Raw genomic sequence first — 10,610 nt, 5'->3', positions numbered from 1 at the left:
CTCCAGTCACGCTGGTGAAGTTGTGCAACAAAGTGACAACATCAATATCAAAGCATCCAAAGAGAACGACTTGTCGTCTTTAATGCAACTGTTTAAAACATTTCCCAACATGTTGCTCATTTTCAACTTTTAAACCGATGCAGAAATATGAGCACGACAAAGCAAACAAAACTTCTTTTCCGCTGTTGTTTTAAATGCGTTCCGCCCCGAACGTGCTTAGTCATTGTCATTCCAAGAGGGAGAGGGTGTAACTGCTGCTGCGTCTTTGTAGCCCTGCTGTTCTCGTTGGACCCGCCGCCGCCGCTGCTGCGCTTCATTCATTAGATTTACATTATTTACATGTAATTTAGCGGACGCTTTTATCCAAAGCGACGTACAATAAGTGCATTTCAACCACAGCGTACCAACTCAGGAGAACAAGAAACAAAGTGCAATTTCCTCAAATAAGCCAATTTACAATTTGCTATAGATGAGTGACGTTACAAGTACAATTTAAGTGCTACAATTTGTTAGTCTTTAGTCGAGGTGGAGTTCATTCACATCACGCAGCAGAACCACCGAAGGCACCGGGCCGCGTGTCACCCGCTCACCAAACAGCCGCTGCTGGGTTTCCCGCATGCCGTCGACCAACCTAATGCACCGCGTCCTCTCTGGCGCAGCGTGCGTCCGTATATGTGGGGCGAATGTCGACGTGGTGCAGGGGGTAGAGCGGGAGCGCTGGGAACCACGAGGTTGGCGGTTCGAGCCCCTGCGGCTCGGCGAAGTGTCCCTGAGCAAGACACCTGACCCCTAATTGCTTCCCGGGCAAAAAAAATACTAAAATGTAAAAAGCCATGGGTTAAAAATGTAAGCGTCAGCTAAATGAGCTGTAATGTAATAATACACACACACACCCACATGCATCAGATACCCAAATACCTAGCAAATCGCATATAAACAGATATAGAAAGCTGGCTCACCTGAGCTGGTCCAACTGGTCAGACTGGGGAGGAGGAGGAGGAGAAAAGGGGGAGGAGGAGGAGGCAGCGCTTTGCCACCACTAGAAAAATAACATGAGAGGAAGCAGAAGAGCTGCAGACTGAAGCTGAGTCTTCCTCCAGCGATGAAGTTTGCTGCATGTTTCCAGCGCCTCGGTCCGCAGCAGCAACGTTATTCCACCTGACGACGCCACCCGACGTTCCTCCACCTCAGCAGGTCAGTGTGTTATTTCCAGTGGTTCCCCTTTGTGCTTTGTGAAGAAGAACATAAAAAAGGTTTCTGTTAAGTTTAATGAACAGAAAAAGTCCCGACTCTAGTCGGAGGTTTATGATCTTTTTTTAGAATACAACAGTGAAAACAAAGGAGCCGAGGGACACAACAAGTGGCGTCCTGAGCCAGCTAATCAAGATCTTTATTTATTTACTTAGTTCCTCAGTTCTCGTGTTTACTGATGGCTTCTGTTCCGGAAAGCCTGTTAAACAAACACAGCGACACATTCGTGACTGTGCAGATAGCGTTTTAATACAAAAGCGATGTTGGGCAGAGACATTATTGCTTCATCACGGTGAATTCCTTCAGTCTGCTTCCTGCTCCGCCTGTTTCTGTGAGCGCTGAACCGATCACATCCTTAAACACCCCCCAGGTCCCAGACTCCCTCCCTCCACCCACCCATCCATCCATAAGCAACATGAGTGAGGACCGGGAGGGACGCGCAGCCGCACCGCCCCCCAACGTCAAGCCCAAGCTCGGCCAGACGGAGAGGAGGAGCAAGGAGGACACGCGGAAGAAGGAGAAGCCCCCAAGGAGAGGAGGTCGAGGAGCACCCACTCCGAGAGGGAGGACGAGAGGCGGGGCAGAGAGCGGGACCGACACCGGGGGGGCCGGAGCCGGCGGGGGAGGAGCGAGGAGGCCCGGGGCCGAGACGGCAGAGGGAGCGCCAGCGGGAGGGTGAAGCCCCCCGAGGACGAGGTGGAGGACACCGAGTGCGCCGTGTGCTTCTGCTCTTACGACAACATCTTCAGGACCCCCAAGCTGCTGGCGTGCGGTCACACCTTCTGCCTGGAGTGCCTGGCTCGCATCAACGTGACCTCCCCCCGCCTCAAGACGCTGAGCTGCCCGGTGTGCCGCGAGCCCACCGAGCTGCCCCACGGCCGGGACCTGCCCCGCCTGGGCACCAACAAGGACGTCCTCGGCAGGCTGCCCCGGACATGCGCAGGGTGCTTTCCATCCGCTTCAAGCGCAGCAGCTGGGAAGCGGATGAAAGCACCCCCTGCCGCCTGTCCGGGGGCAGACATCGCCGGCAGTCCCTGCTAGGAGCCCAGGCGGGGCAGGTCCCGGCAGTGGGGCACAGCGACCTGAGTGCTCTGGAGCAGGGAGTGGCCCCACCACGGTGGTGGACGTGGGCAGGCCTCCCAACAGGGTCAGAGGTCGCCTCCGCAGGCTGTTCCGCTCGGACCGGGTGCTACTACGTGGCGGTGGCGTCCGTCATCACCATCACCGTGGTTGCTCATGCTGGTGGGGGTCCTGGCCTTTGTCATCATCCCCAGCCTGTCCGTCAACCGGAGGCCCTTCCCCGGGGGGAACCAGACGTCCGACCGCCCCCCGGGGTGAGCTGGCCCCTGGGGCACCGGAGGAGGAGGAGGCTCAGTGGTCCTTCGGCGCTCTCGGTGGAGGAGGGGCTGGACCCTGGGACGCATTCTGTCCAGGGGGGGGGGGCGATGAAGGAAAACAATGAGCTAAACTCTGCCGTGCGCCTCCTTGTACATACATGATTTATATATTTGTATATAGGAACTTTTCTCGTATCACACGTCATTTCTCTCATTTGCATACTTTTTTCAGAGACTTTGAAGGCCCACTGGTCAGTATTTCCAAAACAAAAGACAGACTTCCTGTCCATTTGTCCTCTGTGGAGTGAAAACAGAACCCGCATGTCTTCAGACTGATACCCTCAGGTGGTGTAAACAGACAGTGGAGGAGGGTGGAGGTGGTGGGCCAACCTGTTTGGCGGCATACGTTCACGATGTGCTCAGGGAGAAAGCAAAAACACGATGGGTGGAAAACTACGAACAACCACAACAAACAGCAGGAAGAGAAAATCAGTTCCCTTACGTGAAGCTTTCCTGCAGCCTTTCGCTCGCGCTCAGTTAGCCCAAAGTTCAAATGACCGGATCCATGTGTGGAATGCAATGTGCTGTGTTTAATATTTAAAAACCAATGACTAAACGTTTATTCACTATGTTCATCACATTGCAAATTAAGAAAATATTGCTCCATAAAGAGTTGTCTTTGTATTGCACAAGTTCTTCTTTGTTGCTTAAATAAACCTGACTTAAGTGGAACTGCTGAGTAAGAACATTGACTATTTTTATATTTGGGTTACAAGCCCAAAAAGTACCGAATGTAACGGCACATTCACATGATACTTTTACCCACCGCTGCTCATAGACACATCGGAGCATTTCTCTTCCTTCGGGGGAAAAGTAGGAAATACTGAGAGAATAAACACCTGAGAAACAGAAAGATTAAAATACAGTAAAAAGTGTATAAATGTGGAGGAATTACCAGAAGAACACGTGTTCTTCCTACAGCACTTAAGAGAGATATTTTACTTTGGTGCAAGCAAAACAATGAAGTATTGTCAGCAAAATATACTAATCAAAGTACTTATTATATCTGTCTTCGTAAACTAAAAACAGGGACGTCGTGGCGCAGGGGCTAGAGAAGGTGTGCTGGGAAGCACAAGGTTGGTGGTTCAATTCCAGGCTGCGCCATGTTCCATGTCAAAGTGTCCCTGAGCAAGACACCTAACCCTTTGCTCCCCAGGCAAAAATGTGAAATGTGAAAAAAGCCATGGGTTTAAAGTGTAATGTAAGTCGCTTTGGATAAAAGCGTCTGCTAAATGACCTGTAATGTAATTGTGGTGGAGGAATTTATTTGGCATTCAGGTCTGCTTAGAATTTAATGTAACTTGAGTTTTACTATTTTATGTTGCTTTTTACATTTTAGTGAGATGTATTGTACTTTTCAATCTTTAAGTCTAGACTCACAAATTTTAAAAAATCAGCCTATGAAATATGACATATTGTTATTTAAAGATTCAAAGATTTGTATCGTCAAATACAGACCCACTGTGTATTGAAATTCTTATGCTTGCCTTTTCTGGAATTTTTTTAATCAAAATCAAAATACAATATTTACATAAATGTACATGAAATAAAAATAAGGCAGAAATGAGGTAAGGGAAAATGTGCAAGACTGAGCAGGTTGTAAAAAAATAAGAAATGAATTAAATTAAATAAGCGCCATTTAGAAAAAAAAATCTGTATTTTTCACTTTGAAGTTTTTTTGCTGCATGAATGTGTAATAAAACGTACAAATTCCAAACATACAAGGAATTTGTCTTGGCGGTTGGTGCGTGACAGTAGACATATATATATATATACATATATATGTGTGTGTGTGTGTGTGTATATGTATATATGCATATATAGATAACTGTATCCGAGGCCAGGAGGAAGGAATCCGTTTCCTGATAAACTCCACGAAGAGCCGCGCCGACTTCTGCGTGACGTCATCCCTCGAGCTGACAGCTGGGGGCGGGACTTCCCCTGACTGCGCTCTGCCCAGGAAGTCGTCGTGTTGCTGTTACGTCCTCCTCTTCCAGCCTTGGCAGGAAGCAGAAGAAGAACCAGAGCGGCGGAAAAGTTGATTTTTTTATTTTTGCAGCGGGGGGAAACTAAGAACAGGAGACTCGCCCCCCCCCCCGCCCGCCCGCCGGCGCCGAACCGTCCCCCGGGCTGCCGTCGGCTCGCCGGCTGTCACCGGGAGGAACCGGGCACGAGAAGGAGGCTCGCTGAGAGTGAGAGGGGGGGTGAGGGCGAAATTTCCACACGGTCCCGGGCTGCGGGGGGGCGTGTTTAGCGAGGCAGCCACAGGTGATCAGGGAGGATCGATCAGGCGCTGATCCATCACTCGTCGGCTCATGTGGAGCAACTAGCGGACGCGCGCGAGCCAGCAGGCACTTCCTGGTTGGAACTCTTCTTCTCTCTCTGTTAAACACGTTTGTTTCCACTTTTGTGTGTGTTTTTTCTCTCTCTAAGAGTACACTGTGTTCTTATTGGTTTCAGGAGCGAGAGGACATTGAAGGTTGAGGCTCTGCCAGAACCCAAAGATGACTCCTGTCCTCCACCTCCACCTCCCGGTGGTGTCACGTGTTCTTTCTCCACGTCGCAGTGAGCCAGCAACGCGTGGCGCCACACCTGTGATCGCATGCCTGTGATGATAAACTTGCTGCCATCGCCCTTTCCTATCGTCTGCAAGAAGAGCCACCGCCTTCCGTTCGGCCCCGGCCCCCCTGCTCCACCCTCCTCCCCCCGAGTTCCTGGGCCATGCTCCGCAAGAGAGGCTCTCTCATTTTCTGCGGCACGCTCCTGTTCGTGACCTGGAACGCCATACTGGTGCTCCTGCTCTGGGGGCGGCCCCCGGCCCCCGGCCAGCCGGGCGAGCCCGACCGGGCGCACGGGGACGCGGCCGAAGGCCCCACGGGCGACGTGGTGGGTGACGTGATGCGGATGGCCGACACCTTCGAGAAGGAGCTCGAGCTGCAGAAAAACATCCTGCTGCAGATCAAGAAGCAGCAATCGCTGAGGGAGCCGAAGGCGCCGCCCTCCCCCGTCGTCCCCATCCTGGTGATCGCCTGCAACCGGGTCACGGTGAGGCGCTGCTTGGACAAGCTCCTGCAGCTCCGTCCGTCCGCCGAGCTCTTCCCCATCGTCGTGAGCCAGGACTGCGGGCACGCCGAAACCGCCGAGGCCATCCGATCCTACGGGAGCCAGGTGATTCACCTGAAGCAGCCGGACCTGTCGGACGTGGCGGTGCGACCGGAACACCGGAAGTTTCAGGGTTACTACAAAATCTCCAGGCATTACCGGTGGGCTCTCAACCAGGTGTTCAAGACCCTCTCCTACTCCGCCGCCGTCATTGTGGAGGACGACCTCGAGGTAAACTCAGCGGCGTCGCCGTTAAATGTCACTGCGTCTCGCCGTTCACTTAACTCAACGTAGCTATTCGTCTTCTACCCCAGGTGGCGCCCGACTTCTTCGAGTACTTCCAAGCCCTGCTGCCCGTGCTGAGGTCCGACCCCAGCCTGTGGTGCGTGTCGGCCTGGAACGACAACGGCCGGGACGGCTACGTGGATCCGGGCCGGGCGGACCTGCTCTACCGGACGGACTTCTTCCCCGGTCTCGGGTGGATGCTCCTCGCGGAGCTGTGGGAGGAGCTGGAGCCCAAGTGGCCCGCTGCCTTCTGGGACGACTGGATGCGTCAGCCGGAGCAGCGCCGCGGCCGCGCCTGCATACGGCCGGAGGTCTCGCGAACTTTGACCTTCGGCCGGAAAGGAGTGAGCCTGGGGCAGTTTTACGACAAGTACCTGCGATACATTAAGCTGAATAACAAGTTTGTGCCTTTCACCGAGTTGGACCTGAGCTACTTGAAGGAGGAGGCGTACAGGGAGCGCTTCGAGAAGGAGGTCTACAGCGCTCCCGTGGTGACCTATGAAGACGTGAAGCAGGGGCAGCTCCAAGGTTCTGGGCCCGTCCGCCTTCAATACTCCAAGAAGGACAGCTTCAAGCTGCTGGCCAGAAACCTGGGCGTCATGGACGACCTGAAGTCTGGAGTCCCGAGGACCGGGTACAGAGGGGTGGTCACTTTCCTCTCCAGAGGGCGCAGGATCTACCTGGCCCCGCCTCCAGGGTGGACCAAGTATGATCCCACCTGGAGCTGATGGTCCGGGCCGAGGTTCTACGTCTCTGGATGTCTGAAGCGTGACTCGGTGATTTGTAATAATGCTGCATGGATCGTCTTTCTCTGGTGTTTTGGGGTCTTTGGCGATGCCACTCAGGTCTTTTTCATTTCCCTACAGCCTCTAAACGGCTCGTTAGAGATCTATTTTTATATTCTATACCCTAAACACTAGTTGTGCACACAAAGTCATTCGCGCAATTAATGAAATGACCTAATTTGCCTCTTTGGTGATAATTATTTGCCATTTTCTGCTGATTACGTCTGGTGCCAATATAACCTGTGGTGTGGTTTCTCACGGTGATGGAGACATGTTTTAACTGCGGTATAATGATTCTCGTTGTCTATGAAAATCAATTCTTCCTGCTAAAATAATTCTTGAATGATTCTCCAATGCAGTACACGCCTTGCAGTTTTGTTACTCTTAATTATTTTTGGAATAAATATACAATCTTTAAGTTGTAATCCGGTGGTGTAATGTTGTCATTGATGGAACTGGTTAACATTACCAGACATTAACCCCACGGAACCGTTTATTTTGAATTTAAATGGTTATAATAATCCGGGTGGACGAAATACAGCGTTCTGATTGGTAGTGTCGGGATATCTGGCTCTAACTATTTGCCGCTACATGCATCTCACAGTAGAGCGAGAGTCACGGGGGGGGGGGGAGACATATTATTGGGCGATAATGTACCTGTTCACTGTGCACTCAAAGTAGCAGGTTAGATTTTTCGCGACTGCCAGTTGACGTTTGAGCTTTTAGCTCGGTGGCGATCGGCGAAATAAGACCCTCGGAGCCGCGGTGGGAAGAGACTATTTGAGCAAACGGTCTAATTTTAAATGACAGTATAAGGAAACGTGAACTTCAGCAAGTTCGGTAGATAATACATTGTTCCTCTACAATATATTTTAGCAGCCCCGGCTGCCCTTTACTTGTTGCATAACTTGAACGCGCTGAGATCAATGCAACGTGCACTAAAACCCATGTGACAGGAAGACGAGTAAAGACAACGAGTAAAGACGAGCCTCCATGCGGCCTTTTGTGTCGTGTCTTTGTCTTCAGTAAAAAAATGACCCAGAACAAAAATGTACAACCGTCTTTTTAGAACAATGCAAATTAAGAGCAAAAAATAACAGAAATTTGGCGTCAATTTTATTGTGGCTGTAATAAACGTGTTTTGCACTGAACATATTTTCCAGCTGATCGTGAAGTGTAACCTGTGGAAAACAAATCAAGTTAATATATTTGCACTACTTTTACACCATCTTTTCAAAATGACAATAATGTGCAACCTTTGAATTGAATTGATTTATTTCATAAGAATGTTTATGAATTACGAGGCATTAGCGAAGGTGCAGTGATCCTGACTCACGTGATTATTCTATGCCGAAAGCATCCCTTCCAGTTTGCTCTGAACAGAAACACAAATAGACAGATATAAAAACATCTGGGCTGCTGTAGCTTCAAGTCTCAAATCTATTTTTCTTCTTTGTTGTGTTAAAAAGAAACGTCACCTTGAGCTGCTGGTTGAGACTCTTCAGCATCTCGACCTCTTCCTCGCGCTCCTCACTCTTCACCCGTCTCCTCTCGTCGTTGCTCTCTTTAGCGGCTTCGATGTCAGCTCTCAGTTCCTGCACCTGCTTCCTCAGCTGCTGTTTCTCCTCCTCCATCTCAGAGCTCTAGGAATGCAGAGAGCACACACGCCCTTAGACGTGGTGCTCTCTGCTGGATGCCTTTGGGTTTATATCCACGCTGAGCCTCTGGATGTCCTCACGGTTTTCCTCCTGTCAATCCCGTCCACCTCAGCCAGCAGTGCCCTCCTCACTCCGAAAAACATGCCGCTCTCATACAGCGTCTGGTGGGCGGCGACGGTCCTCCGGATGTCATCTCTGACCTTCAGCAGCAACAAACCCCTCTCGCTGCACTGGATGGTCACCGCCCGGATCAGCTCGTCTGGCAGGAACAGAACAGTCAGAGGAGACGCATCGATGTGTCGACCCCCCACGCCGCCACGCGGCAGGGATCCTCCTCACCGAAGCACTGGGAGTAGAGCTCCCTGCGCCGAGGACACAGTCCCGTCTCTCTGGCCTGCGACTGCAGCAGCTTCCTGTCCAGGAGCTCCGCGAGGCCAACGACGTCGGCCCCGGTGACAGGAGCACTGGACACCTGCTGCCACCACACCTGGTCCCCCTCCATCCACTCCCTGCAAGGGCACGGGTGACTCCACCTGGACTAAAAGACTGGAGCGCTTAAATTGTACTTCTAACGCCTCTTATCTAAACAGCAAATTGTAAATTGGCTTATTAGAGGAAATTGCACTTTCTTGTTTCCTGTTCTTCTGAGTTTGTGTCCTTATGGTTGAGATGCACTTATTGTAAGTCGCTCTGGATAAAAGCGTCACCTAAATGACACGTGATGTAATGTGATGTAATGTGATGTGATGCGATGGATGCGGATACTTGTTGAATGGTGTGGATGGCAGCAGCTCCACCTGGGTGGAAAGGTGCGGTTGAGGATCTCCTGGATTCCCTGCCTGGGGGCATCAGCGGCTGCTGACGTGGGCTGAGGGCGGGGACAGGGCGGGACAGGGCGGGACAGGGCGGGGACAGGGCGGGACAGGGTTGGTGTTGGCAAGCTTCTGAAGCCCCCCCCCCCCTCTTTCCCACAGCAGTCCCGGTCCTCCATTAAAACTCACCTGTCCTGATTTCTCGGCGGGTTTCTTGTTGACCAAAACCGGCCGGTCGTATTTCACGAGGGACTCGGGCGTCGCGGCCATTGTGCGTCGTCCGCGAAAACAACACAACGTGTGAACTACGGGCAGTAGTAACGTGCGTTACGTGGGTTGTCATGGCAACAGCGTCCCGGCACGCGTCCGGACGTTGGTTCTTTCGGCTCTTGTGAAAAGTGACGCTGTAGAACTAACAAAGACGACTCGAGCTTGTCACGCACTGTGAGTCCAAATCGACGTGTTCCGTCCATTATAAATGACACGTGCTTCAACTACGGAACCTCCGTCCCGGTTGGCACACACTCACATATTATATATAATATCTATGTTGAGTACAGCAGTTAGTTGTATGTCTTTGGATCATAATTCTGACTAAAACGTTAATTGTCCCAGCGGTCCGCGTCACGTGGACAGTGATGTCATATTGTGGAGGGGGGCTGGAGGGGGGGGGGGGGGGGGGGGGATACAAATTCAAGTTGTGTTCTTTCGTCTTCATGACTCTAACGTGTGTGTAGTGCCAACGGCGCCCGGCAGGTGTCGCCCGCGCAACGCTCCTCTGTCAGGCTCTCAGAATAACAAAGGCGGACAGGTGAGGGACCATATATATATATATATATATATATATATATATATATATATATATATATATATATATATATATATATATATATATAATATACAGTTGTGGTCACTTAAATCCCATTGAGAACATGTGGACAATGCTGAAGAAACGAGTCCATGTCACAAAGCCATCACATTTAGCTGAACTGCACCAATTCTGTCAAGAGGAGCGGTCAAAGATTCGGTGCTTGTGGATGGACACCAAAAGCGCCTATTCGAAGTGAAAATTGCCAAGGGACATGTAACTAAATATTAGCTATATATACTGTATGTATATTTTTGACCCAGCAGATTTGATCATTTGTTCTGTTAACCCATAATAAAGTTATAAAAGAACCAAACTTCATGAATGTTTTTTTGTGACAAAGAAGTATCTGTTACAATCACTCGATCAGAGAAAAATCAGACTTGACATTATGTTCTTTACAATACGTAAACGTTTGACCACAACCGTATATCTATGTATCTATGTGAGGG

The 10,610-nt window shown here is 50.7% G+C and overlaps 3 protein-coding genes and 1 long non-coding RNA gene across 4 annotated transcripts; 2 read left to right on the top strand and 2 right to left on the bottom strand.

Annotated features, from left to right (window-relative positions):
* Positions 1-55: 55 nt before the first annotated feature.
* On the bottom strand, positions 56-1,582 carry LOC144389494 (uncharacterized). The gene is made up of 3 exons (XR_013453595.1): positions 1,403-1,582; positions 960-1,228; positions 56-796 (listed from the first exon to the last, which is right to left on the bottom strand). It is a non-coding gene; the product is annotated as an uncharacterized LOC144389494 (long non-coding RNA).
* Positions 1,062-2,741, top strand: LOC120810640 (uncharacterized). The gene is given in 7 exon segments (XM_040165374.2): positions 1,062-1,194; positions 1,622-1,778; positions 1,781-2,176; positions 2,179-2,273; positions 2,276-2,437; positions 2,439-2,483; positions 2,485-2,741. Coding segments are annotated over 7 exon segments (1,038 nt in total). The 5' UTR covers positions 1,062-1,116; the 3' UTR covers positions 2,590-2,741.
* A 1,825-nt stretch (positions 2,742-4,566) lies between these two features.
* Positions 4,567-7,245, top strand: mgat1a (alpha-1,3-mannosyl-glycoprotein 2-beta-N-acetylglucosaminyltransferase a). The gene is made up of 3 exons (XM_040166050.2): positions 4,567-5,009; positions 5,109-5,981; positions 6,065-7,245. Exons 2-3 carry the CDS (start codon positions 5,370-5,372, stop codon positions 6,761-6,763), a joined length of 1,311 nt encoding a protein of 436 aa, XP_040021984.2. The 5' UTR covers positions 4,567-5,009; positions 5,109-5,369; the 3' UTR covers positions 6,764-7,245.
* Positions 7,246-8,145: 900 nt separating this feature from the next.
* LOC144389493 (axonemal dynein light intermediate polypeptide 1-like) lies at positions 8,146-9,891 on the bottom strand. Its single transcript, XM_078094370.1, has 6 exons — positions 9,480-9,891; positions 9,276-9,346; positions 8,818-8,987; positions 8,559-8,737; positions 8,299-8,463; positions 8,146-8,195 (listed from the first exon to the last, which is right to left on the bottom strand). Exons 1-6 carry the CDS (start codon positions 9,558-9,560, stop codon positions 8,166-8,168), a joined length of 696 nt encoding a protein of 231 aa, XP_077950496.1. The 5' UTR covers positions 9,561-9,891; the 3' UTR covers positions 8,146-8,165.
* Positions 9,892-10,610: the final 719 nt, after the last annotated feature.

This window comes from Gasterosteus aculeatus, chromosome 20, assembly GCF_964276395.1.
Source record: "Gasterosteus aculeatus chromosome 20, fGasAcu3.hap1.1, whole genome shotgun sequence".
In the NCBI taxonomy this organism is placed as follows: Eukaryota; Metazoa; Chordata; class Actinopteri; order Perciformes; family Gasterosteidae; genus Gasterosteus; species Gasterosteus aculeatus.
The sequence above is the reverse complement of the archived record's forward strand: the minus strand, read 5'-3'. Positions and strand labels throughout refer to the sequence as shown.

Coding starts and splice junctions, on each gene's coding strand:
- mgat1a (XM_040166050.2), top strand. CDS start 5,370: ATGCTCCGCAAGAGAGGCTCTCTCATTTTCTGCGGCACGCTCCTGTTC. Junction 5,982..6,064: donor TTGTGGAGGACGACCTCGAG/GTAAACTCAGCG, acceptor CTTCTACCCCAG/GTGGCGCCCGACTTCTTCGA.
- LOC144389493 (XM_078094370.1), bottom strand. CDS start 9,560: ATGGCCGCGACGCCCGAGTCCCTCGTGAAATACGACCGGCCGGTTTTG. Junction 8,988..9,275: donor AACCGCACCTTTCCACCCAG/GTGGAGCTGCTG, acceptor GTGCCCTTGCAG/GGAGTGGATGGAGGGGGACC. Junction 8,738..8,817: donor GCTCTACTCCCAGTGCTTCG/GTGAGGAGGATC, acceptor TGTTCCTGCCAG/ACGAGCTGATCCGGGCGGTG.